The sequence below is a fragment of the Pogona vitticeps genome, chromosome 12, assembly GCF_051106095.1.
Source record: "Pogona vitticeps strain Pit_001003342236 chromosome 12, PviZW2.1, whole genome shotgun sequence".
Taxonomy (NCBI): domain Eukaryota; kingdom Metazoa; phylum Chordata; class Lepidosauria; order Squamata; family Agamidae; genus Pogona; species Pogona vitticeps.
In genome coordinates, this window is record NC_135794.1 from 12,171,794 (window position 1) to 12,199,106 (window position 27,313).

At 53.3% G+C, this 27,313-nt stretch overlaps 2 protein-coding genes across 2 annotated transcripts in view; one reads left to right on the top strand and one right to left on the bottom strand.

The window, feature by feature from the left end:
* VPS33B (VPS33B late endosome and lysosome associated) overlaps nt 1–27,313 on the top strand; it is a 77,814-nt gene that overhangs the window by 27,130 nt on the left and 23,371 nt on the right. The window lies entirely within an intron of this gene.
* Nucleotides 85–21,892, bottom strand: LOC144584614 (maestro heat-like repeat-containing protein family member 2B). Its single transcript, XM_078381041.1, has 27 exons — nt 21,667–21,892; nt 21,286–21,424; nt 20,675–20,715; nt 19,394–19,529; nt 18,247–18,293; nt 17,667–17,774; nt 17,127–17,246; nt 16,643–16,768; nt 15,764–15,916; nt 14,958–14,984; nt 13,825–13,953; nt 12,350–12,445; nt 11,338–11,439; nt 10,157–10,280; nt 8,702–8,811; nt 8,085–8,237; nt 7,304–7,458; nt 6,860–7,022; nt 6,454–6,644; nt 5,935–6,072; nt 4,991–5,060; nt 4,635–4,802; nt 4,152–4,298; nt 3,144–3,317; nt 2,370–2,525; nt 1,043–1,153; nt 85–207 (listed from the first exon to the last, which is right to left on the bottom strand). Exons 1-27 carry the CDS (start codon nt 21,745–21,747, stop codon nt 85–87), a joined length of 3,288 nt encoding a protein of 1,095 aa, XP_078237167.1. The 5' UTR covers nt 21,748–21,892.

A 27,313-nucleotide genomic window follows, 5' to 3' on the forward strand; every position in this document is an offset into this window, starting at 1 on the left:
TCCTTCAAGAGACCATCTTCTCCCTCAGAACTGCTGCCCAGCCCGGTGGTTCAGACCTCTCTTTGGGATTCCCCGCTGGGCCGCTCAGAGGATTGTCCGGTTACCTGAGATCTCCACAGCTCTCCTTTGGAGCTCTTCCTGCCTGCTCTGGAAGTAGGGCACAAGGTCTCTCTGGAGGCCCATGCTCAGGTGGGGGCACTCTTGGACCTAAAGATGGAGGTAAAAATCACTTCAGTTCCTTGTGCCGCCCAAATCCATGGTCCAAAGAACACCATGATACTCCTGAGGGTGGCGGCACGGATTTTATTCAAGTCTTGGGCCGATCCCTCACAATGCTGTGTTGCCTTTTTTGAAAGAGACACTTTTTGGGTGTTTTTTTCCTGATTACTACTGTACATGTCAGTAAAACCGATCCATCCCTTTTCCAGCTTACGAGAATGGCCAGATTCCTTTCAGGGGTTCTGTCCTGTTTGTTCCTCACTTGCCACATCCAATCGACAAGGTCTCCGTCTGCACCTCCGTGGTGGAACCGGAGGCACGACCGGGCGTGTGGGTGCAACGGGCCCTGGCACCTGGTCTCCTCGCCGCAGGGAGGATGGAAAGCCAGGCTTCCGGAGTCCTAGTCCACCGCTCTGTCCACTACATACACCACCCTGGGTTCTCTGTGGGGGACGAGGGAGTGTGTCCTCTCGTCCCTGCGTGGCCGAAGGAGCTGGATTCGGTTCCTGGCAACCTTCCAGAGAAGGCTGTCAAGGGGTAGCTTTGGAACCAGATCAGAACCAGCTTTTTTTCTTCATTGGGGAGTTTTAGTAGGAGACTCGTGTCATGCTTTTCAAACACTGCAACCGTTTATGATTAGATTTCAACTTTTTTTTAAAATAATTATAAAAGCCCCCTTGGAACCTTTCGGAAAGATGTGGCCAATACATTAGCTAGCAATGACAGTATACTTAGGCTTGGTTAATTCAACTCCCTCTCCCTCCCCCGCCTTCTCACTCCCGGTCCAAAAGCCTCTCTTCCTCCCCCCTTCTCTCTTGCTCACTAGCTGTTGGCAGAGGGCATTTATGTTGCCGCTCTCGGTGTTCTGGTGCAGCTGCTGAAGGTGTCTTTTGGTCACAAAGGGCAGACACTGCAAAAAGGCCATTTTGCATGCCTAAAAAAGGAGAGGAAAAGACAGAGAATGGACTTTCAAATTTCGGATGTACGCATCATACGAAGATAAGGCATGCACCATACACACATAAAGCATCCATAATGCCAGCAGGTAGATTTACAAGTTTTCCTCCAAAATCAGGCCAGTTTGAGTGCTGCTCATCTTTATCTAGCCCAAGATCACATCGAGTCATATTTTAGAAAAGTCTGTTTGAAGCCATCTTTGTCCAATTGATGTATTTGAAAAGACCTCTTATTACAAAGTGGGTTCTTAAGGAGGAAAAGCCTTTTCAGACCATATCGCCTCGGCTGACCCCTGGACATCTGACCAGGCTGGAGGCAGCGTGACTTCCCGGATGGGCCTCCTTTCCTTGAGGTGCTGGTCCGGGAGAAGCCTGGTCTCCCGCACCCACCATCCCAGCCTTCCAACAAGGTCGGATGTGCAGCAAGGACCCCCCTCGAAGAGAGGGCCTTCCAGGTGTCTTGGCCCAAAGTGGCTGAGACTTTCTTGCTGAAACTCAGCCCTCGGATTAGAACAGAAATCTCAGCCATCCGGCTCAGATCTATTTCAGAGTGTGGAAAAGCTTCTTTACGGGAGGAAGAGATGCAACATGAACCACTGCCCCCCCTTTTTTTGGCATGACAGCTTCCAGACCACCCTCTCTCCCTTACTCCCCTACAATCCAGTCCAAAACAGCCATGTTTCCATGCTCTGCTCGTGTAGTGCCCCAATTCCCACACTGTGGGTTTCTCTATTTCCCTGACCTCCATGGGGACATCCCCAGGCACCATCGTCTCCTGTGCAAGGAGCAGAACCAAGCGCCGAAGAAAGGCTGGCTGAGCATTCTGCAGTTGAGCAGAGGGGAGGACGGAGGCCCAGCCAAGGGGTCATCGGGTCCCGTGGGATCCTGGGACTGTTGCTTAGAGAAAACCCCCAGCATCCTCTTTCGGGGAGGTTGCTGGCACTCGGAAGCTGTCTCCCAACCAGGTCTCTCTGGGCCACGGACAGGACGTTCGAAATAGGGTTGGGGACTTTGATCAGAAGTCATTTTGTCGAAATAGGGTTGGGGACTTTGATCAGAAGTCATTTTGTCTTAAGAAGGGAAAACACCTTGAACATTCTCAACATCCTATGTAACATCTACTTTAAAAATACCTTTTGCAGGAAAACAGAGAACTATACATATGTAACCAGCGCCTTAATGCTCCAGTCGTACCTCTGAGATGTTGGGGTTTGGGTCACCCTGATAGATGAGCAAGAGTGCCAAGTTTTCTTTCACTAGATTGGCAAAGAAGGTCTTGTACCCCTGCTTGGCCCGGGTGGCCAAGGCACCGAAGAGATGGAACGCTGCAGCACGGATAGCATCGTCCTCCTAAAACCGGGGAAAGACAAGACTTCACCTTCATGGACAGCAAAGCCACTCTTTGGCAAGAGATCCAAAAGGCACCGCGACGTTTTGGCGAAGAGGAGGAAGGCCCCGGAATCTGCCTGGACAGACCTCCCCTTCTCGGCGCCTCGCTCACTCGCCTGTGGTGCTCAGCAAAGGAGGGCTTGCCTTTTCCTAGTGGAAATCTAGGGCGACCGGCATCCCTGGGAGGCTCCTTAGGAGCAGGTGAAGGTTCCTCCCCTCTTAGTGGAGGCCCTGGCTAAGGGGATGGGTCGCCCTGAAGGCTGAGTTCTTCCCTCATGGGGTGGAAGAGAGATTATAAAGTTTCCAAGGGCCTGGGAAGAGGAGGAGGAGGAGGAGGAGGCAGGCTCCCCTGGTGCCATCACAGGGAACCACTTCACCCACGTGGGTCAGTTCAGACTGGCAGCCCTTTTGTCAACGTGGACAGGCAAACCCTCTCCTGAGCCTCTCTTGTGGTGAGGATTATCAGCTCAGAAACCATCTCTGGGCGGACAGTGGGCAAAGCTAGAACATCAGCCAAGCCTGAGTCAGGGAGGGAAATTGGGGTGGGCCCTTGGAGGGGGGAGACGGCCATCCCCTTACCTCAGAGAGGTACGTGCTGGCCCTCCAGCAGAGATCGCGGAAGAGGAAGGCCACTTTCCCCATCCTCAGGCACGGCACAACGAGCGCCAGTGCCTCCAGAGCTTCGTCAACCGCCGCGCTGTCCCGGAGGTGGTTGAAGAGAAGGATGAGAAGGTCCTTCTTCAGTCCTTTCACCTGGAAGGAGGAGACAAGACCAGGACCCTCTCTCAGCCCCTCGTCCTTCCCCAGAGCCCGCTGGCCAGAGGAGGTGGCGGGTCGGAGCCCAGACCTTCTTCCCTAGCGGGCGACCCGCTCCTCCCAGGGGCTTCCCTTCCGAAAAAAAGCTCGCTTTCTGCTCTCCCAGAAGGTAGTCCCAAAACGGGTGGGTTGAAAGGACAAGGAAGGCGATGAGGAATCCAGGCGAGAGAGATCATCCTGATCAGAAGAGGTGTCTGAGGAAAGGGCCGGCTGCCTTGTCTGCTTCGGGGATTGGCACCGTGTCGCTGAAGATGGGCGTGGGCGCCACGCAGAACCCGGTGAGTGGACTGGGCGAGTTCTAAGGGAGCGAGGGACCCTCGGTGGCACCTCTGGGGCCGCGCTTCGTCCTCGTCTCCCCGGGAATAGGACTACGAAGTGCCCGTCTCTCTACTCGGCAGGAATGGAGAGCCGGACAGGCTTCAGCTTTTTAGTAAAGAGAGGATGGGGGGGAAGAGGTCATGGTTGACCTGACTTGGTGCCGGAGGTTCCCACGACCACCAGCCCTTGGAAGGCTGGACCACCACTGGGTCCACCTGAGATTGGCCTTTGGCCCTCCGTGGATCCACCGAGGTGGACTGGAATCCAGGAAAGGGCACCGAACCCCCTTCTTCTCCAAAGTGCCCTGAATGTGGATTTTCTACCATTTCTGGCGTCTCTGGATTGGTCCCTGCTTTTATCCCCAGCGAGGAGGGAATGGGGAGGGTGTGTCTTGAACCCATTACCAGCCCACGCCTTTTGAAACAAGGGCCGCTCCAGGGGGAAAGGGCTGACCTGATCCGGTGCCACCAGGAGAAGGCGACCAAGGCTGCGCAGGGCCATGCGGCGGATCCCGGCGTTCTGATCTTCCATGTTCCGGATCAGGGTCGGAACGAAGGCCCTGAGTGCGGCCCATCGGGTAAAGCTGGGCTCCTGAATCACCTGCAAGAGTTCGAGACGTTCGTTACACCCTGTGTCCCTGGACCCTTCGGCCTCCAGAGCTCAGCCTTCTGACCCTGCCAGAATCAAGGGACTCGGAGTTTCAAAGAGGGACGTAAATCTGGCCTCATTTGTGTGTGCAAGAAAGGACAGTTTCTTCCTCCTCGTTTCATGCGGTGCCATAGATTTCTTGCCCGTTTCATCTAGGGCAAGTCCAATGTTCTCAGCTGAGGGAGGAGACCTCTGCCTTCCACAAGGATCTGCTTAGCTCCGTGGGCAAGTACAGAACCAGAAAACAGCCCCAGATCCCCCCCCAGTGCCCCAACCCCTGGCTCTCACCTCTGTGAAGAGAGCGGTTCCTGCGAGCCGCAGCTTTTCTGAGCTGGCATCCATCCAGGGGAGGACGTCCTGGATGACCTGGTCTTTCAGCAAGCCGTTCTCCAGCAAGCACCTGGGAGAGAGGATGAACAAGGGAACCGTCAACGAGAAGACCAGCTTCCACAACTGCTGCCCAGGGAAGGAGCCGGGCCAATTGGTATTGAGGCAGGGAGAGGTTGCCCTCCGTGGGAGGAGTTGTGGGTGCAGGTCGCCCTGGAATGCAGGAAGGGTGGCCGGATGCGTGCATGAAAAGCGCCCCACAAGTGCGAGAATGGGAGGGAGAAAACAGATTTTTGCAGACATAGAGGCAGGGAGACCAGTAGAGCTGAACAGCAGGAGATGAAGAACTGTAACCCTCCATATTTATGAGCCAGAGCGTGAGCAGACCTGGAGAACCCAAAGGAACACAAAATCTATTCACTTCAATTAAACTCGTTCTTCCTCCTCGCTACACCTCTCACCTGAGCACAAGTACCAAGAGAATGAAAAAGAGGAGTAGAAGCTGAAAGCCAATGGACAAAGAACTAGCTTGCTTGCTTGCTTCCATTCATTTCCTTCTCTTTCCTTCTTCCTCCTTTCCTTCCTTCCTTTCCTTCCTTCCTTCCTTCCTTCCTTCCTTCCTTCCTTCCTTCCTTCCTTCCTTCCTTCCTTCCTTCCTTCCTTCCTTCCTTCCTTCCTTCCTTCCTTCCTTCCTTCCTTCCTTCCTTCCTTCCTTCCTTCCTTCCTTCCTTCATTTCCTTCCTTCTTTCCTTCCTTCCTTTCCTTCCTTCCTTCCTTCCTCCCTCCCTCCCTTCTTTCTTTCCTTTCTTCCCTTCCCTTCCCTTCCCTTCCCTTCCCTTCCCTTCCCTTCCCTTCTCCTTCCCTCCCTTTCTCTCTCCCTCCAGGTTTCGATTTCCCAACAGAGGGAGAAGGAGGGGAGGTGGGGAACACCTTGGATGGGATGAGCTTCTGGGGGTGCCACCACCCCTGCCTTTCTGTCATCAGGGGAGCAGGAGGGGAAATGGCAGGACTCCGTTTCCCACAGGGGACTAGGGATGCTTCTTGGGAAGCCCCTACGCCAGACGTGGGGCAACCCCACTCTCCCTCCTTTGCTTCTCATGATCCACTCTGGCCGATGATCCAGGCTGGAGGCCATTCTACAGCCACCTGGATGACCAGCCATCGCAGGGATAGAAAACCTGTGTCTCCTGGGCTCCACCTCCCAGAATCTCACCAGCCCCAGAGCCCTTTCCTCTCCTTCGGCTATTCGTAAGTCACTTACTTGGTCAACTGGCAAAGGCCCTCAGGGTGGGTCCGAGGATCCCCGAGGAAGGCCCAGAAGTCTGCCGTCTTGATCTCCTCCTGGGATGCAATTGGTGTCCCCTTCACGACCAGAGCCTTCAGGGTGTCCACAGAGAGGCTGCAGAAGGAAAGGACCCAGAGAGGGCCTCAGAATCGCCCCCCCCCTCCGAAGAAGAAGAAGAAGAAGAAGAAGAAGAAGAAGAAGAAGAAGAAGAAGAAGAAGAAGAAGAAGAAGAAGAAGAAGAAGAAGAAGAAGAAGAAGCAGCAGCGGGGAAATTCCAGGAGCAGGGCTGGCAAAGACCTCCACGCGGCCGGGAGAGGATGCTGCCTTCGGCCCAGAAGGGGACCCGGGCAGAGGTTCGTGGGACGGGGCCATTCCTTGCTGCACGTAAGACGTGGGCACGCTTCCCCCATGCAGAAAGACTGCCTCCGGCCCTCCCAAAAACCCTCCCCTCAGGCTTGCAGGGCTCCCAAGCCTGCCCAAGGGAGGGGACGTTACCTGCAAGGGTTCCCGGGCGTCAGGTGCTGCTCCCTCAGGAACAGCCTGCGGCGACCCTCACACGGGGGCATCTTCTGCCCCAGGGTTTGGCTGACCTGCCACAGGAGGGTGAACAGGAGCTCCGGGAACACCTTCTGGAGATCCACCTCAGAGGGCAGTCCTGAGAGGACCTCATAGATCGCACAGGTGGCCTGCAGAGGGGAGGAAGAGGAAGGGAACGAGGGGTGGGGGGGGAGACGAGAGACCAGGTGTTACTGGGGGTCTCAGATCCTCCCCTCCTCCCCAAGGCAAGGGTTCTGGCCTCCTTGGAGCCACCCATTTCAGCGGCTCTCAGAGCAGAACAGCCGAGACAGTTTTCCCAATGTGGTCTAAAAGGATGGGCCATCCCGTGTCCCTTGGAGCGTACTTTGAGCGGTTCTTCCTCCGCATAGTCCCCGCTTTCATCAATGCTAGAGCTGGTTTTTGATCTGAGGATGGAGGGCTGGTTCACACACGACATCAGCTTGGCCAGGACTCGCACAGCCAGGGATGGGTCTCGATCGAAAGACCTCCACAGCTTGCCAGTCTCGCTATAAGGAGAGAAGGTGGGAGTTGCAGAGACGGCCTGAGCCTGGACTTGGCCTTCAGAACCAGCAGCTTGGGTGCAAGAAGCCCCTGGTGGGTCGGCAACGCCCGGCAGTGAGAAACCAATTTCTCACAGGGTGAGGAGAAACCTTGTGTGGGGTCTCCCACCAGGACTGCATCCGTCCTTTCGATCTAAGCGCCCCAGTTAAGGGACCGGGGCCTGACCGAGAAGAAAGAAGCCTCTTCCCCCAAGGACGGAAAGCCCTCTTTTCCCTCCAGCACCCACCTGTCCAAGGGGAGGCTTCGGCGGAGGAGGTGGCCCAAGACTGTGTCCAGGTGGGAGCGGGCCATGATGCAGACCGCCTCCAGCAGGACCTCCTCCATGCCTCCCTGAGTGACGATCGGCAGGCGGCTGCAGAAAGTATCGAGGAGCTCGGGCACCTGGAAGGAGCAAGACGGGGATCCCTGGCTCAGATTTTTATTTATTTATTATTCGATTTATACCCCGCCCCTCTAGACAAAGTGAAGAATGGTTTTATTTCTTTATTATTCTATTTAGCAATCAGAAGGACAAGATTACTCTTCTCTCCCCGAAAGGACACCGTTCTCGTTTGAGCAAGTCTTAGCTTGGCTGAAGTGACTTGGAACGGAAGCCCATCCATTGGGGCCTCCAGTGAGCTCACGACCACAGCGGCGCCCCCTTGCCGCTGCCCCCCCCGGGTTGAGGTGACAGCCCACGTGGTTTATAGAGCTGGGCCCACGTCTGGACGTGGCCAGAAAGGTCGTCCCAAGACCCTTTTGTCCAGATCAAGGCCCAACCTAGAGAAAACAACGGGGATGAATAGGAGACGAAAAGGGCCTTTTTTGGACTACAGCACCCAGAATCCCCCACCCAAGGTGGCCATGGCTCTGCTGGCTGAGAAATTCTGGATTCTGCAGAAGGGCAGAAGTTTACAAAAGGAAGTTCAGCATCCTTTGGGCAAAGCTGAAAAGATGCAGGTGGAGATCTCTTTCTGACTTCTGCATCTCCTGCCTGGAGAAAAGGAGGGTTCCTGGCAAATGGCTACCTTGCTCTTCATGGCCTCCCCGTGGTTTTGGAGGTTGGCGAGCAACCAGTAACCACCAGCCCTGGCACAGCTGGGGATCCCTGACACGAGGTCTTCCAGGATGGCTTCGGTGAAGTCCAACAGCTGATCCTTCGCGAGATGGATGCTGACCACCTGCCAAAAAAAGAAGAAAGGACAGGCTTTTTTTCTGTAGCTCAGACCTTCTCCTTCCCCAGTGAGATTTCCTGCCAGACCAAGGATGGGCAGCTCTATGCTTTTCCAAAGAGTCCTGCCCAAGGATTTTGCCCAGGGATTGCAGGAATTCTCTGCATCTTGCTCTTTCTTCCAAAACAAGGCGGCCTTGGCACTTCCCCGTGGACTCCAGCAGGTTCCCCTAGAGAACCGGAAAGGCCCAAATGTGGGCTTGGAGTTGGACAAGGACTGGAGCCTCTCCGCGAGGACACAGGATGGCTCAGGCCATCTGGATTTCATACCAAGGGACCACATCTCAGAGATGAAGGCACTGCCAATGAGCCTGGCCATTGACTCGGCTCGCTGAGAAAACAGGACTCCAACCGATTCGGGAGGTGGATGTGACCCAGGCGCTCGGGAGATTCCCACCCGATCAAGGGAATCACCTTAGCCAGTCTGGCCCAAGCCCCAGACAGATCGGTGGGGACTTCTGCCTGGAGATCACAGAGGGCTGATGTCACCTCTTTTTCTTCCGCCTCCGTGATTCTCGATCCGCCTGGAAAGAAAAGAGGGTGAATCATGTTATAAAGCCTGTGCTCTCGTTTAGGTAAAGAAATGGACTGCTTTAGAAACTGACAGAAGATAGAAATCAGAAGGACATGATATAAATCTAGGATGGCACCACCTTCCTATGGTATCAAAAAGCAAAAGACGATAAACCACTGAAGAACCATCTGATAAGGAAAGCTTTAAACTGGGTATGGACCAAGATCCGGGAAGAAAAGGACCAGAAAGTTCCTGAATGGGTCTCACCCACAGAAGCATTCACACAACCCACATTAATGGGGAAAAAGAAACTCTATTGAGATTTAGAGGTTTGTTAAAAGCGGCCTTAAGTGTTGAGAGTAAGGGAAGAACTAGAAGAACAAGGCACAATACTTGATTGGTGGGCAAAAACACAAAGAGACTCAAGATGTACAAGCGATAAAGCAGTCGGTTTTTGTAAGGAAAACCGCATAAGATACTTCTGAATGTAAGGGAAAAACGGATTAAAATGTGGTATCGTTATCTACCAAAATTCAAAACGCAAGATGAAATTGTTAAAGAATGTATGACAAAACGGGCCCAAAATGTGGGCCACAATATTAACTGAAAGTCAGGGTCACAAATCTGGGAAGGGAATGTTGACTAAAGAAAGGAACAAACAGAGAAGCAGACCAGGGGAAAAAAATCGCTGACTTGCTAGTTCGGGTTGGTTCGGGGTCGTCTAAACTGGAGGACTCAAAGTTTTCGGAATCCACTGATTTTGCCCGATTTCACAAACTTCCTACTCCATGTCACCCCGCCCCAGCCTGCCCCTTCCCTTCCCACTGTCCGCCACTGCTTCCCTGCCTTGTCCGGCCACCTCTCTCTTTCCTTTGGTTTTGGACTCCTAAAGTCATGAATTGGTGACACATAAAACGTCACTGGAAAGAACCAAAAAGGGCTCAAAGTGGAATTCACACCCACAGGGTCCCTCATTGTTAAAACTAACATGGGTCAACCTGGGATTCTTGGTGTCCTCTAATGGCTAAACCAAATTGTTTGAAGGTCATCCTCGTCATTTTCTAAGCCCTGATTTGCAGGCTTGGGGATGAAGCCACCTCGAAGGGGCAGCGTTTTTCACCCTTGGGATCTGACGCCTTGAAGGAGCACCTTCTGCCTCCTCTGAGGATAATCCCCTTGTCTGTTTGTAAGTGGGGTCCATCTCAGCAGGAAAGAGGTTTCCCGGGGTCCTACATCCATCCAGGTTCACCTCCAGACAGGGTCACTCCAAGAACGCTAGCGGTCACAGAGTGAAGGCACCCATTGATTGGCCTTGAAGCCCTTGATCCCATCTCCTTCCACACACACATTCTCACCTTGAATATGAATCAGGCAGCTTATGCACTTGGCTGCCCACTGCCGGCATGCGATGGAGTTCTCCAGGATGTAAGGGGCTAGGAAGGCTACCGCGAAACCGTAGCCTTTGAAATTCTCTCCGTCCTACCAAGAAAAGAACAAAACCGATTGAAATGGCCTTGGAAGGCCTGAGGATTGGCAGAACCGACCTCTCCTCCAAGATCTGCAGCAGAAGGGATTCTCGGAGGCCTGAAACAGACCTCACAGAGAGCCTGGTCATTGACGCGAATCGCATGTTCATCTTGCCAAGAGGCGAAGGAGGTGGCCTTCCTGTGTTTGCGAAAGCCAACTTCCAAGGGAACCCTCCTTGCCTTTGGAAGGCCAGTCCCCAAACCGAGCAAGCTCGTCTGCATCGTCCCAGAGGGGAGAGGAGCTCTGGATCAGGCCTGCCCTCAGCCCTTGGGGCCGCCTTCTTGTCCAGGCTTGGGACACATCAGGCTGGCATAGGTGGGAAGAGAAACGGGGAGGAAAGCCACAGCCAGCCCGGGTCCAAGGTGAGCCCACCTGGCTCTACAGCCCCTGCTGTGGGAGGTGCTACCGGGAGGGGAGTGAGTGTCAATCGAGGAGAAGACAGTCCTAGTGGAGACCCAGGGCGGTCGCCAGACTCTCGTCTCCTCTGAGACGTCTCTTCTGCAAAGTCACTTCTGCTCTTTGGTGCTGATTGAGAAGGAAACCATTCATTGCTCGTTTCTTGGACATCATCAATGATTTCCATCACTCCGAAAATGCACACCCACCCCACCCCAAGACCAAAGGCATGAAGCCTGATGGGCGTCGGATGGAAGGGAACCAGATGGACGTGCATATCATCACATCAGCAGAGCAGAAATGGCCTCTACCCATCGAAAGAAAGGCATTCCCTTCTATAGACACACTCAAGCTGAGTTCTCTCATGCTTGTCCCATCTGATCCGATGGCAGAGCCCACGCAGGAGAAGATGAAATCCTTCTTCTAGAGAAGCCCCCGGGCTGGGAAAGGCTGGTCTAAAGTCATGGAGCCCAAGTCCAAAGACACCAAGGAGAGGGAGAGTTTTGCCTCTTTCCGGGGAGCCTTCCTGAATATCGGGACTCTTCCCACAGGGTCTTCTGGTCGGCCAGCAAGAGGAGGAGGAGGAGGCGGGAGGAAGAGGAGGAGGACTCACCGGAAGACGAAAGCTGGCCTGGAAGGGAGCCAGAACCTGGAAGCTGGCCTGCAGGGCCCTCTCTCGGCTCCCCTCACACTCCAGGAACCAGGGCTCGATCAGCTGGAGGCCAAGCAAGAACACAAACCCCTTTATGAGACCTCTCTGAGGGGCAAACCTTTCTCATTTTACAAACCTATTCTGCTTTTCCCTGAGATATCCCTCAGCCGGATGGGAGCCACGTAGCCCATCTGCCTGCCAAACACAGCAGGTCATTCATGGCCCGGTGGGTGAAATGTGGAAACGGTGAGAGAGAGGGAAGGCTCCCCCCCCCCCGATCTACATGCTGTGGATCATCCCTCCTTCGAGCACTCCTAGAGAGCTCAGGGGTTCAGGGCTCTGGCTGTGGAAGTCAGAGGTGGGGAGTTCGATTCCCCACTCGGCCTCCTCGAGGAGGGCCCAGACTTAGGCCTCCCTTCCGGCTCGGCCGTTCTAAGAGGCAACATCACTTCGCTCTTGAGGAAAGCTTTCGTGTCTGAGAGATCAGTCTGGGCGATGCAGACTGGCTGGGACAGGTGGAGAGGAGGGCCACGAGGGTGATCCGGGGACCGAAAACCAAGCCCTGTGAGGAAAGACGGAAGAAACTGGGCATGGTTAACCTTGAGGAAAGAAGGCCGAGAGGTGGTCACACCGAGGAGGGGCAGGAGGGGTTCTCAGTCATGCCAAAGCGCATCAGCACGTAAGGGGATGATGGACTCAAGGGACAGGAAACCAGATTCCTGTCGAACGATGGAACCAAGGAGTTGGCCGAGCGCTCCAACACTGGAAGCCCTCCAGAGAAAGTTGGACAGCTGCGTGTCATATCTAGTTTGATCCTATATAAATGCTGAAATGATCTGATGGGGACAATTCGGACAATATGCTAATTAAAGATTATCCTCAATTTATAGTTTGACCATGAAGTTGGCAAAGTTTCTGCAATACTGAATGTAAATGGCCAATCCAGGGGATTTCCTTTTGGGTTTATGCTTACCTGGAACATGACATCAATCCTCTCTGAGGTTGGCTCTTCTGTAACGAGGACCTCGAAGAGTTTCCCCCTGGCCTCAATGGATCTGGTGTACATGAGCTGAAAGGACAACCCAGGGAGTGAGGCCCGAGAGCTGCACCATTCCCCTGACGCCATGGGCTCCTCATAAACCAGGGGGTGGGCAAAGCGAGGCCCAGCAAAGAGTGGAAACAAACAGACATTGACCGCACAATGACATTAGGATGTTTAAGAGGCCTTGGCGGTTAAAAAAAAAAAAGCAAAGCGACGTTTCAGCCTTCTATCCTCTTCTATATTGCATCCTCCTATGCAATAGGATGTTTCGGGAAAGCTCCCATCAGAGGTTAAAAAGGAAGACCTAGAAGAAAACCTGCCTGACATACCTCGATGTTGGACGCATCCTGTTCATCATATGCTATCCTTTTAAGACGCTCCAGGGGAGGGAGGAGAAAGAGGCTCTTGATGACTCCGTCCAGCATTTCCTGGAGAGCTTCCACTGGCAGGCGCGGCTGGAGGTGGCTAGCAGAAGGAAGGTAGATTGAGAATCCAGAGAGAGGTTTAGAAAGGTCCCAGGCAGAAAGGCAGCCCAAATCTCAGGCTGGCTCTTTCTCATTCTGATCTACATGTGAGAGCATCGTGACAAGAAATCAGACTGCCTCTGCCTCTGTATAATCATTGGCGAGTGGGCAGGGCCAGGACAGCAGCTTTGGAGGACTGTGTCTCTGGAGGGAAACCCTGTGGCCTTGAAGCCAGCCGGCAGCCTCACTTCCCTGCCCGTCTCGTGCCCGTCAACCAAACGCACTGACAGGGGAGCCCCCCTGTCACGTCGAAGAGCCGCCCCCGCCCCACACCAGTTGCTGCCTGAGGGAGGCCTCCCTAGCCCAGCTGGCCTCTCCGTTGCCTATCGATAACTTACCTCAGGGAGACTAAGGCCGAGATGGTTGCTGGGAGAAGGGAGCTTCTCAAGTTCTCAAGGCGCTCCGTCCCAAGAAAGGCCTGAAGACCCCCGTGGTGGTGGTGGTGGTGGTGGTGGAAGGAGCAAAAAGGAAGGAAAAACAAGAAGGAGGGGGAGGAGAGATGAGGGTTTCATCCACTCAACAGAGGATACGACCAAAATGCTTTCTAAAATCGCCCAGAAGGGGGTTGAAGGTGCTTTCCTGAGAGGGGGTCCTGTCTTTTCCACGGACAGCCATTCCCCGAGGTGTTGGGGCAACAACCGTTCTGAGCAGAGCTGCCGGCTGGACGCTTTGCTCCCAAGGAGACCCCTCCCCAAAGAGCGGGTGGGGCCCTCGCGGTGGAAGCCCTCCAAGAACGGTCTCCCTCATGGAGCTTCCAAAACTCTCCTTTGTGCCACGAGGAAGACCCCCCCGGGTCTGAAGAGACGCCCCCTCCCTCTTCTGGGCTTTCTGGGAACCCCACCGGACCCTTCGGGTGTCCCACCCCCCCCCCACGTTGCTTACCAACAAAGCCTCCAAGAGCTCTTTTTTGCAGCCCAGCTGGAAGTTCCCGTCCTGGGCTTCAGAGATGGCTTTGCAGATGCTGGCGACGCTCTCGCAGAAGAGCAGCTTCAGGTGGGTGTCCTGTCTTGCCTAAAAGAAACCAATGGTCATCCTCCTCCTCCTTTGGTACTGGTACCAAATGTATGTCTACAATCTGCTTCTTTAACTTCCCTCAGCAGGGAGATCATGAACTTGGGGGCAGCCCCTGAGAAGGCTTCCTCTTGCCTCCCCATCAGATTCGCCTCGAACGATGGCGAGTCTCTCTCAGAAAAGATCAAACCCGAGAGAAGGATGTGGTTCAAAGAGCCTTGCCCAAATTCAGGAAGGATTTCGTTCAAGACTCTGCGAAACCACCAGCCACAGAAATTGCAGTGAGCAGCCACGAATTCCACGGGGGTGGGAAGGAACCCCTTTTAAGGAATTCTGTCGGCCTATCCAGCTGATTTCTCTCGGGTCCCTCCACCTCAAGAAAGAAGCCTCCTCAAAGGGTTGATCGTGTGAGGATCCTTTCGCAGTCCTGCCGCCTTCCGAGAGCCAGCATGCTATAGCCAGTTGAGTTTGGAACGGGGCTCAGATCGCGGCCTGGCCCTGGGAACTCGCGAGCGGGAGTCAACCCTGGAGGCCTTCAAGAGCCAACTGGGGAACCCTCGGTCGGATCTGCTTGGATTCGGATTCCTGCCTCGAGCAGAGGGTTGGACTCGATGGCCTCCCAACTCCAGGATTCCAGGATTCCAGGGTGAGCTTGGTGTGAACGTCTCCCACCCTCTGGAAGCGGCACGAGGGCTGCCATCCAGAAGCGACTGGACAGGGCAACAACAATAGCAAGCCCTCCCCCCCCCCGTTTCATGCCGTCTGGCGGCATCTCTCTAGGATTCCTCAAGTGGGGGGAGGAGTTGATCATCATCATCATCATCATCATCATCATCATCATCATCATCATCATCATCATCATAGTAGGACAAGAGATTCCACTAGGGGAAATGCCACATATGAATAGGGGCCCTAGCAGGGGCCCTCCATCCTGCTTCCACTTCAAGGGGAAAAATCCGGACACGGAGGTGCCCAATCACACCCTCAGATCTGCGACAGCTTACCTGGCTCTCAATTTTGACTCCCAGGACCTGAAAAATAAAATGGAGAAACTGACCTCTTTGCACAAGCCTAGAAAGGCAGCTGGCCTTTTTTAAATTTATTTTTTAAAATGTTAAGGACACAGGCCTTGGGCCAGGGGATAAACGGCTTTGCTATGCAAATGGCGCAGAATCATCAGAGGGGGTTCCCCCTCAATGGTCTGGATTTTTCTTGAATGGTTCTGAATGGAAAAAGCCCAAAACTGAAGGGTTCTTGGCAGATGTCACCTCTTCCTTGCTAGGAAGGAGGGAAGTGAGATTTCGCGATTGAGACAGACATTTAAGAGAGAGATCAATTCTCTCTCTCTCTTTCTCTCTCTCTCTCTCTCTCTCTCTCTCATTCTTTCTTTCTCTTTGTTTTGGCTCCCAGAAAGAGATTTCCTCAGAGCCAGATGCCTAGACAATCCAAGATGAGCACTGAAAGTGGCCACTCATGAAACAAAACCTACAAAATGCAGGGGATGAAGGTGAGGGAAGTCAGCTACTATGGCAACCAGACATCTTTTACCACTTGAGGAGCACCACTTCTGAATAGGAGCTAAGCGTCTCATCTGCTTCAGTTCTCAGTGAGGCAAGAAAAGGCTAATGGCAGCACCCTGAGACACACAAGCTGCAATGTGGCACCTGAATTTTAGGGCAGGTCACTTTGGCTGGTTTCTGGAGTACAGTGAACTCCCTCTCTTCCATTCCCACCCCTCCCCACAGCGACCTGCTCCCTCCGTGCCCCATTTCACCAGAATCCAACCCTCCGACCCCCTTCTACTTCTTACCTGGAAGCTCATCCTATAAAGGTTGAGGACTTTCTTCAGGATCTCTGTCTCCCCACTCTTCAACAGGAGCTCTTTGGGGGCCCGGATGGCAACCCGGCCATAGGCCAGAATCAGGGTCTTAAGGAGGTGCCCTCGCCTGCCAGTCTTGTAATCCTAAGTAGGCAACAGAAAGGGGTGTTTTGGCAAGGTGGCAGCTGCTACCTTATCTGTTTGTCTGTCTGTCTCTCTCTGCCCGTTTCCCTCTTCTGTCCCTTCTTTGATCGCCAGGGCAGCAGGATTGATTTGGTTTTATCAAATTACTTATGTCCTGTGATCTGGGGGTGAGTGGGGGAAAGCGGACTGACTTTCCCCCATTAAAAATGCTTCAGGATTGTATGCTTAACTTCACTTTTTGGGTGTTGGAAACAATCCAGCACTCCACCTGTCTCATCTGCAGAAGCCCAGGGGCTGAAATCCTGTTGAGCAGCTCCGCAGGCACAATGATTCTGTGCACAAATCGACTGCAGAAGATGCCGCTTGGTGACAGGCTTCTCTTGGCAATTTTGGGGTTCTGCATCCTGAAATTGCCATCAAGCAGCAGCAATGGGCTCATAATGAGCAGGGATTTGCCACCAATGATGATGATGTCATCCCCAGGTGCAGGTGGAGCTGCCCAACAGGAATTCAGCCACGGAATGCACTGCTGAGTCGTATGTCAACACTTAGGTAAATCCCATCAGTTGAGCAAACCTCCTCATTCTGCAGCCAGCGATCCTATGGAATGTGAAGATGAATGGCTGGCATCAGAGGAGGCTCAGGCTCCAGTTTTAGATCCTGTTGAATCCAGGGTAGCTTATTTGAGAGTTGGCATTGACCTGCTGGCCCCGGCCACTGGCTTACCTTATGGTGGGTGAGGAGGGCAGACAGCCCCATCTTGAGATCCATGCCAGCTCTGCAGTTGTCCAAGGTGGCCAGGGTCAAATCTAAATGGTCCAGCGCAGCAAAAGAAAGGATTTCGGCAACTTTCTGTAAGGGGGGGTGGGGGGAGAGGGGACCGAGAGAGAGAGAAAGATTGGAGAAGGGATGCTGATGTGAGAAATGACTGAAACTGGATTAGATCTCCCTGTGTGGAAGGGAGGGAAGACCACCCCTAGCACACCATCATGTTCCTGACTCTGTGGCATCCTAGCACAGCCAGGTGCTCTTCACTCCCTTGCAATGTTGTGGAGGGTTTCAACTTAAGAGAGGTAGAAAAACCTTCTTGGTTGAAGAGCAGGGCGTCCATCTATTAAGAAGCCGCCACCGTCCCCACCCCCCAAAGGACAAAAGAGACGCCAGGTGGGTACAGAACGCTGAAGGCTGCCCTGAATCGCTAGAGACTCACCTCTTTCTCAGCTGCTTCCAAATAATTGGCGTTCTCAATCAAACGCTCCAGCCAGTGCAGGACGTACGTGCGGTCCGTGCAGCAGGCCAGTGACAAGCCCAGGACTTGATAGAGGACGCTCTGAAAGAGAAGGAGGGGTAGAACGGGGGGGGGGAGGTTTCAGTCGAACAATCGGACACCTGTCTAGATCTTTGGGTCGGCGGTCCTTCACTGGAGGCCGTCCAGCAGAGGCTGGACAACTCCGGCCGAAATCCGGTTGCTTGGTGTGGAAAGTGGCCCTCAAGAAGGCCCACTGAAGCAACAGAATCCTGAGGGAGGCGTTGACCCATCCCACCCCCGCCCATTCAAGGGGCCTCCACCAGGGCGACTTCCTAGGCGAAGCAACAGGATTTCCGCCACTATGTTCTGCAGCAGCTGCTTTGGACGAATGTTGGCTGAGAGGGACTGAGGTCTCCCCCAGGTTGCAGCAGCTTTCCACGCTCGGGGGAGAAGCTGAGGGGCGACAGGACTGCAGTTTTTACGAGAAACGGGGGAACAAACCTTTTCAAGGGACCCATCCGCATAGCTGCCCATCTGATCTTCCAAGGCTAAGATCAGGTTCTTGGTCCACCTGTCGTCCTCCATGGTCTTCAGGGACCTCCTCAGGAACTAAGGAGGAGAGCATGAATGAATCCAGACATTTGGTTCACGAGGGCCTCGACGTCTGCTCCTAAGACTCCACTCCTGCCCTTTCCCCTGCCCAAATGCCTTAAAAATGTCCTTGGAAAATCACTTCTTAAAGGAATGGAGACTATGACTTCCCACAGGAGCTGAGGGAAAAGGGGCTAAGCACTCTCTTCACCTAGTCTAAAGCCAATAGGCTGCCAAACCGGAGAGCCAAAATGGACCAGCTTGGTCTCTGAGTCAAACACTGGGGGAGGACGGTTCTCCGCTGTGTCCTACGTCGTCTACACCTGTCTGTCCTTCTTCCCATTTGCTGCCCAGGATATCTGACTTCACAGGCTCTTCCTTTTTGCCCTCAGGCTAATGGAGACCACCCCCCAACCCCCAGCCTGGTCTGTCGAAGAGATCCCTCTTCTCCCTCCAGCCAGTTCCTGGTCGAAGAAGAGCAGAACCTCACCTGCAGAAGCTTCTGCTGCCACTCAGGTTGGCTTCCTCTGGTGCCTTCTGGAAGGAAAAGAGGACATTGTTGTACCAACTCAATTGGGACGGGTGTGGGTGGGTGTGGGTGTGATGTAGAGTTTGGGACTGTATTTTTCAAGAGTAGTACTTGAGCCATGACTTCTTGAAATGGAATCTGTTGGTCATCCCTCACTGTTTAAAGAGGAACGTCCTACTAACGTACTCTTAAAAATAGGCAAAAACCTCCCTCTTAGAGACCCCCAGGCAGGATTTTGAAAGGCATCTCTAAATATAATTGGCTACATGTGAAAAAAGGAGGCAAAAGTAATGCTGTTTACCAATTGTGGTGCTATTTCACAAGAATAACATTTCCTTACTATCCCTCAAACTAGCCGAGGATGGTCAACATCATCACTTGGAACACATGACTTTCACACTATAGGTGTGTCATGCACAAGGTGCAGACATTTTTCACAATCTTTCAAGTACCAAATGGTAGGAAAATCAGTCCTGTTTTTATTGTCTGTGCCCTGTTTTTGTGTAAACCCTATTAGTAAACATCGTGATCTTTACATATAGATTCAATATATATATAGAGAGAGAGCATTACAATGTTTCGACATCACCAAAATGACTAAAGTTCTCTGACATGTTAATAGAATCCATGTAAAAATACAAATAGAAAATGAATGTATGTTACAAAAGTAACATAACTATTTCCTTACTGTTTCCTTTATGAATTTGAAAACTGCTCAGAGACTTTAAGCCACCCCCCCATGCCTGCCAGAACCTATATAGAGGTCCACCTGCTTCGTGTACGTCCCTGGGAGGTGGGGGGGGGCTGTCTAGGGAAGCACTTCAGAACTGGGGCAAAAGGTCTGAAAAGGCAAACCTATTTTTGGATTGCTAGGTGCTCCTGAATTTGTCCAGGAAAAAATCCAAAATCAGGTGAACGGATAAAACGAATGTCAGGAACTTTAGAAAAATGGAAGCAAGATCAAGGGGCCTTCTGGAAGACAGCGCTATTCCTCTGAGAGCTTGCAAAGTGAAGCGCAGCACTTTTAAGATTTTGAGACGGGCCGGGGGGGGGGCGGGAAAGCATTTCACCATGAATCCTCCTGTCAGGCACCCATCGGGCGACCTACCTGCCTGGCAATACCCCCAAAGCGCTGGGATTTGCTGCGCCCACAGATGAACAATGGCCTTGTGGATGTCAGCTCGCAGGGCGTGCAGAAGCTGGAGGGCCCAGAAGCCTCTTTGGCTCCCGGAGGAGGACAATACCTGTAGGCAGGAGAGGAGACATGAGAAAGGAGGGCCCCCGAAGGAGAAGCCAGGACTCACCCGTCCATCTCTAACTGCCAGCGGCTCAGATTCAGGAGCAGTTCCTCTCCTGGAAATAGGCAGGCAATCGCCCTCCCGAGAGGAGGGGGGTCCCAGGGACCCGTTGGCGCCTTCTCTGCTCAGTCCGTTTCCTATCCGGGGGGGGGGGGGTCCTGCGCTGGGCAACATCCCGGCCTTGAAGAGGATGTTCAAAAAAAGGCTGCTCCCTGAAGCCTCGGAGGGCATCCTCTCGTCAGGCTCAGGTGGCAACGAGGCCACCCTTTGTGCCATCGCCTGGTTAGTCTGATTTATGAGCTGCGGTACGGATGGTTTTGATTTCCTTGCTTTATATGAGATGCGTTGCTTTTAGATGATGTTCTATTTATTGTCCTTAATTATTATTATTTTTTACATAAACCACCCAGAGTAGTGCCTAGCATTACGCAGGCACTATCCTAACTTATGCTTTCCTTAGAATTCTGGGTCTCTCCGCTGGATTTGGACAGGGGAGCCCTTCCACTAGATGACACCATCCCACAGAAAACTGCCCCCCAAAAAAGCAAAGTGGGTGGTTTCCTCACTGAGAGACCAGAACAAGACCGGGACGTCTTCTCTAGTTCCCTCTCGTGGCCCCTTCGGTTGTTGTGTTTTCAGTTTTTTACACAAGCGGGGGAGCTGGTTGGCCCCAGCAGGGCTGAGGGCTGCATTTTGCCTCTCCCTGGGTTGTCATGAAGCCAGCTAACAATATTGCAGCTGAAGGAACTTTCCGATCCTTCGGGGAGTTCCTTTCTTCCTACATTTCTCGTTAGCCCTCCTTTTACTAATTTTCTGCAATGAAGAAGGCAACGACATCTCCGTTCAAAGGGGGGGAGGGGGAGCACTTTGCTACGGGATGGCCAGAAGGGTCTCCCACTCAGCTCCCCAGCCAGCGTACTGGGCCGAAGAGGTTTCTGCAATACCTCTCTTTTGGAATTCCTGCACCGAGAAGCCACCACACACTCTGGGAAAAGGGAGGTCAAGGAACTGAGAGGACCTTTCACCTCCATACTCTCCTCCCACCCACCCCCAAGACAAAAACGTAGATGCTTTTTCTAAGCATTGCTCACCAGAAGCCGTCCGAAGACTTCTTGCGGACTTGGAAGCTTTACTAAAAGGAGAAGAACAGGGGTCGAGGGGGGGGGAGGATGTTAGTGATGCAAGCCCTGGAATCATGGAAAGGTTTCCCACGGTTCCTCATCTCCTTCCCAGGTCTAGTCACTAGGATCCTTCCAGCAACGGACCGGGCTCCTTCGGAAAGCCACAAAAGGACATGGAGGTCTGGGGTGGGCCGGAGGTGGGCCTGCTCCTTTCTGGAGCGCCCCGGACTCCCCTTGGCCCGAGCTTTCACTGAGAAATAGGAGGATTCCCCTTCCCTCCGGGCTCAAGGAACGCCGAGCCTCCTTCAAGCCCAGAGGCCCTGCCTTGCATCTTATCGCATTGATCTCTGGCCCCTCTGGGGGTGCTCTGGCCTGCGTTTTCCTGGGACGTCTCTGACATTGGCCCCTGGAAGGCTACCCACCCACCCGAGACCTCTTCAGCGAGGCATGACCTCTCCAAAGGAGAGAGGGATCCATTCCTTCCCATGGGAAGTGAGGTGAGTGCCAATCCCACCCAGCCATGCACAGTTCAAGCCCAGGGGACTGCCTTTGGTACCCAACCAACCCACTGACCAACTGACCTCCTCTGCAGGATCCCAGGAAAAGGACGGATCCTTCCGGCCGAAGGACGGCCAACTCCTTAAGGCATCTGCAGAGCGGAGTCAGTGCTGGCGTGTATTCCGGAGGAAGCAAGAAGGATAAGAGCTTCGGCCACAGAGCCTGCCAAGAGGAGAGAGGGGACTGTCAGAGAATCATAGCCCATCCTCGGTCTCGAGTAGCTCGGCATCACATATTGGGGCCAGGCTGGCGTTCTCTTCCCCGAGTGTCGTAGGACTGCTGGGAAATAAAGCGCCCCCCCAGGCTAAAATGCCAGCTCTCTCCCCGCCTGACCTCACCCTGAGTAGGAAGAGGGGTGAAACTCCTCCGGTCTTCTGAAGGGCAAATCCACCCAAGACACTCACTTTAAACATCCCGGTGGCCGAAGTGTTGACGTGCTCCAGGACCTCGATGGATAAGTCCTGGACATCGGCTTCCCTTGGCATCAGGCCTCTGGCACTGTCTCTGACCTGCCATACACAGACACACAAGAACCACAGAAACAGCAAGGTCAGGAAACCAGAACCGTCTCCAGAGAAAAGGCCCCCCTTCCAAAAAGCGCCCCTTCACCCACGGGGAGTGACACAAGCACAAAGCTTGCGCACCTCGGAAGCGTTTGAGCCAGACGGTGGTGGCAGCACCTGGAGGAGGTGCCCCTGTGCCAAGGTGCGACCCAGCCAAGGCTGGAACGAAAAGGAGGGACTTGGACACACAAACACACACACAGATGGGAGGGCCTCTTCCCCACCCAGCCGATTCCAAGAGGGGCTCGACTGCACACCCACCCCTGCACAACGTTTCCAACCAGTGCACTCCTGATGATGGAGGGATGATGGGACGCCTACTAGAGCCCAGAGCTTGGGAAACGTCTTTTGGAATGGCAGAAGGCAGGCGCTCACGAGACGGGCAGGCCCAGAGAGGCCTCCCGATGGGCTTGGAAGGGGTCCCCGAGTCGCCTCGTCCCTGCCAGAGGAAGGATCTCTCGGGGCTCTTTCACGCTGACTTACCCCTTGACTGGTACGAACGGCGACCTGACGGAAGAGGTAGGTGACCATCTCCCATTCCAGACATCCCTCGACCTTCGGGGAGCTCAGGAGCTCCTTCAGGAAGAACAGGGTCGCTTCCCTCGCCTGGCAAAAGAAGGGAGGAAAGTCATCTCGTCGCTTGCCTCCCCGAGCCTGCCTCCCGTGCTGAAGACACCCCATCTGAGGCGGGATCCGGAAGCCCCTAAAAGCGCCTTGGGAGGAGAGCTCCTGGTCCCGGTGGCCATTCCTTCTGCAAGACCAGAGCCTGCTTCCTGCCAGGGAACGTTTCTGAGGACTGGAACCTCCTTCTCTCGGCCTTTACTCTCTCTGTTGAGCAGACTCAGGTCGTGCAGATGTCTCCTGGCTGTGGCTCCTGTTTGGACTCCCTGGCAATTTCACTGGGGCCCCGGCAGGGATTCGTTATTGCCAGAGTTTGGACAATTCTTTTTTTTATTTGGTATGCTTTTCTTTTTCCACCCTCCCTCCCTCCCTCCTCTTTCCTTTGGATTACAGAGCTAACATCACACAGCCAGAATGGTCTTTTTTACTATAGTCCAAAAAAAGTAAATTTCTTTTTGGTTGGGCATGGAAACCACTTTCCATCTGGACTGCATGGTTTTCTCTGAATCCCCTCAATGTTTGGGCCTCACCCTTTGTCTGTGTCGGGTTGCAAGACTTTGCTTTTACTCCTGGCTTGGAAAGCCAGACAGACCTTTCTGCCTTGCACCCACGTCTCTAGGCCCTCGTCTTCATCTCAGCTCACGACATTCTCCTTGTGGCGATGGGATCCACCCTTCCTCTCCATGACGTGAAAGAGGCTGGAGAGATCTCCAGATCACCAGAAGGGACAGCAGCAAAGCTCTTGGGGAGTGGGATGATTTTCAAGCTGCTCTGGGATGGGGTGAAAACTGTTCCGCATCCCTGTGTCAGCTGGAGGATTCTGGGCAGTGTAGCCTAGTGATGCCACTCTTATGATATCTTTCTAGCGCCCCCCCCGGGCATGTGGAGAGCAACCAACGGGGGCTTCCGGTTTGGGTGGGAGGGATCGCCATCAGAGCCTTCTCTGACTTACCTTGCTGAACGTGGACTTCTCAAGAGTCCGGAAGACCTTCTTGAGGTTTGGCGGATGACAGTCCACGGAGTGTTCCAGGAACAGATAAAGTCCCTAAAAAGAAAACACGGGCGGTGGGGGGGGGGAAGAGAAGTCAGTGTCTGTTTGGTGGTGTGCCTTTTCTCAGCCATGCAAATTGAGCCCCTGGGGCTGAAGAGCAGCACGACCGCTTCCTGGGCAGGACAGTGGTCAAGGCCCCAGAGAAGCCTGCAAGGGGGCCCTTCCTGTTCTCCCAGAGCTCAGAAAGGCTTTCAGGAGGGGGGGGGGGTTGGACTACAATCTTTTGACTCTCCCACCCAGCAACAGTGGTGCTCTTTACGGTGCCCCGTGCGCAACTCTTGGCGCTCAGGGCCTGTAAATGTCTTCCTAGGTCTGGAGCCGTTTCACTGCCCCCTCACCCCCAAAAATCCTGGCGTCTCCACTCTCCTCTGTAGGGCTGCCTCTGGCAGCTTAAGGGATGGCCTGGCTTTGGTGATCCAGGACAAGCCCAAGCAGGGAGACCCTGGCGAGCACCTCTCTGCCATCATCCTCCTGAGCGCGCCCGTCTCCAAAGAATGTATTCCCGCCTCCCCCATGACTATCCATTTACTTTGGCCATGAGGGAAGCATCCACCATCCTGCTCTCCTTGATGACATCCGGGAACTTCCTTAGTATTTCATCCTGCTGTGGCTGGTACCGAACGAGAACGGCCAACATTGGCCACCGAGCCTTCAAAGCCGCCTCGCTCACCTGCAAGAGAGAGAAATGCAAAGAACCTCCTTAGGGTTCGGTCCCTCAATCAATGCAGGGAAACAGATCCATCCCCAGAGGAGAAGGAATCTCATCCCAAGCCAGGACAAGCTTGGCTGGCCTTCGTCAGAGGTGAAACCAATGCTGACCATAAGATCCCGGCACTCTGGACAGACAGGATTATTCCCAGCTGTGCAGTCACCGGGCAAAGCAGCCCATCATCCGGACGCTTCACGATGACCAGCACAGGAGCAAAAGAGGGGCTGTGTATCTTTTTCATTCTTTTTTTGCAAGGCATCACTGGGAGGGGAGAATCAAGGTTGCCCCCCCTCCGCCCAATGGAAGAGCAATCTTTGCATTGCAGCTCCTTCCCCAGCAACTATTCCGAGTGAGGGCACTACGTCTCGCCTTCCCTCCCGATTGGCTTTGAGTCAGAGGGAAGGCGCTGCTCCCCCTTCCTTGGCCCTTCCTGACCAGAGCCAAGGCAAGGGAAGCCCTTTTGTGTCAGAGACACGAGCCTCTTCCTGTGCAGGGAGCAGCGAGAACGAAAAAAGACTCCCCTCTCCCAGGCTGGCACGACTCCTTCTACCTGATACAACCGGGAACTCACCCAAATTGAAATAAAAATGAGTTTGCTTACATTTCTGTCCTCCTCCTGCTGCCAGTATCCACTCAGCCGCTGGTAGATGGACAGGAGGGGACGGCAAAAGCTGGACTCCGCCTCCCGAGGGTAGTGGCACTGCCTCCAGTTCTTATAATAGTGGGCGACGGAGACACACATTTTCTCCACAGCTGTGAAAGAAGAGGACGAAGGTAAAAGCCTGACCCCTGAGGACCTTCCCTGGGGTCAGAGACATGGAGCTTCTAGCAGGCGGACAGGGTTTGACCCTTAGGGGAAATGGACCGGATCCTTCCCCATTGCTCCTTTCCCAAACCCGCTTGGCTTTCTTTTGCAGAACCCTCGCTCGACCTGCTCTACTTGCCCCTTGCACCTCGTGTGTTGCTTTTGGTCTCCTCCCCTTCTAACACTTGGGGTTAAACTGAACAATCCATTTCTCTGCCCTTGAAGAAAGCCATTTGTCTCTTCAAAAGCTGGAGCAAGTCTCAGGAAAGTCACCGGGAAACGCAAGACGGGAAGAAGACGGGAAGATGGGATGGTGGGGAATATGCCAATGACCTCGGCACAGAAGTCTGTACTTTAAGGAGAAGAGGGGCTCCGTCTAGAAAGGCCGTCAGACGGATAGGAATGGGGAGGACTCTTAGGCCAACTCCCGAGGAAGAGATCCGCTTTCCCACTCACCAGAACAGATGGCCACCTTCTCTCGGCTTCCCAGGTCAAGGATCAGGATGACCTGAAGGTAAAGGAAGCTGGTAATGATGTAGGGGACAGTCCGGAGAGCTGCAAAAGGAGAAAAAGACCCACACCATGATCTACTCATTCATTTCCATCAAGATGTGATGGGGAAGAAATCAAACAGGGTAGTGAAGCCCAGCAGGAAGCTTAAGAGGCACAACCCAAACACTCCTTCGAGGGAAGGCAACGGGCATTCTGAGGAGGAGGAGGATCACGCTGTAGCCGCTTTCTGCTACAGCTCAGAGTCAACATCACTCCGGGGCAAGCTTGGGCGAGTCTTTTTTGAGACCCAAGGTAGAAGCAGGGAAAACAGCAAGGCGAGGGGGTCCGGCAGAAAAGACACCACCCTCTACCAGGGATTCAAGAACAAACAAGGAACACTAGGGAAAGGGTGGGCTTTCCTGCAATTAGTCGGACATTGTGCAGTTGGGGAAAAGGGGGTCCCTTTCCACTTCTAATTTTAATGGAGGTCTCATGAATTTGGCACCTTTGGTCCAGCTTCTTCAGTTCACTAGTCCTCCCCCAATCCCCCTCCCCGCAAGCCATCTGGGAAAGGAGGACATCAAAACCCACAACCATGGAAGAAAAACTCGAGAGGTGCAGACCGTAGCGAGAGCTGAAGTTCTCCAGGGTCTTCAGCAGCATGGGGTGGGGCGGCGTGTCCACCTCCTTTAAGATGTTCTGGAGGTATCCCATGACCTCATGGAAGTGGCCTTTGGCCAAAGACAGAAGGAGGTCACTGGCTCTCTTGCTGCGGTCCTCCGGAGCTCCCTAAACAAGCAGATCAGGTTGAGGCATCATTACTTCCTTCTTTATCCCCTTGCAAACTTGAAATGGGGGACAGGCTTTCGGGGAACCAATGAATCCAGAGGTCAGGAAAGTTTTGGCTGTCCGTGGCCAGAATCTCCCATCCAGCCGGGCTGGTAACGAGGGCGACTGGGGGTTTCTCAGAACTGTCATCTTCAGAAAAAGATACTAACTTTCCTAAACTCTGGATTGATTCCATGATCCGACCCTGGCTAGAAGTGCTGGTCAAATGGCCCAGCGTGCACAATCCTTCCGGCAGACAGCGACCAAACCCAACCCTGCCCCCCAAAGCCAATATTTTAACTAAACTATCTTTTGTCTTACACCACTGACTAAAATATTACTGGTAAGCACCAAAACAAATCTGTTCCCCAGGCTTGCCCTCATCCGTTTCCTATCGTCTGGTACCCCCCCACCCCCATTGCTGAAAGAGTAAAAAAGCACGCATAAACTTTAACTTAAAAACATTTTAAAAACAGCAAACATGAGGCTGTTTAAACCATTGTTATGCTAATCAGGTGACCCAAAATTTAATTGTTATGTGAAGCATGGTCCCAACCATCGCTAAGCGAAAATCGCCCATAGGGACCATCGTTAAATGAAGCGCAAAAAGGCTCAGAAAAAGTCATCGCTAAGCAATTTCATCGTTAAATTGAGCAATTGCTAAGCGAGGCATCACTGCATTTGTTATCTATTTTCAACTCTCTGTACATTTCAAGTGCCCAACCATTACAGTGCACCTAGTCCATATTATCAAGGTGTTTACTCTGCTAGATATCCCATGTATTACAATCTTTAAATGCTCATATGACATAAAACTTCTAAAAAACCATCAATTTCACCAAAAATACCGAGAACAACAAACATTTTGTTAAACATTCATTGCAAACGACCCCCACCCTGTATTTTCGAGTAACAGGACACCCAACCCGAGCCAACTTTAACAAAACAAGCAATATAAGCAATAGCCCCACCCCAAGAAAAA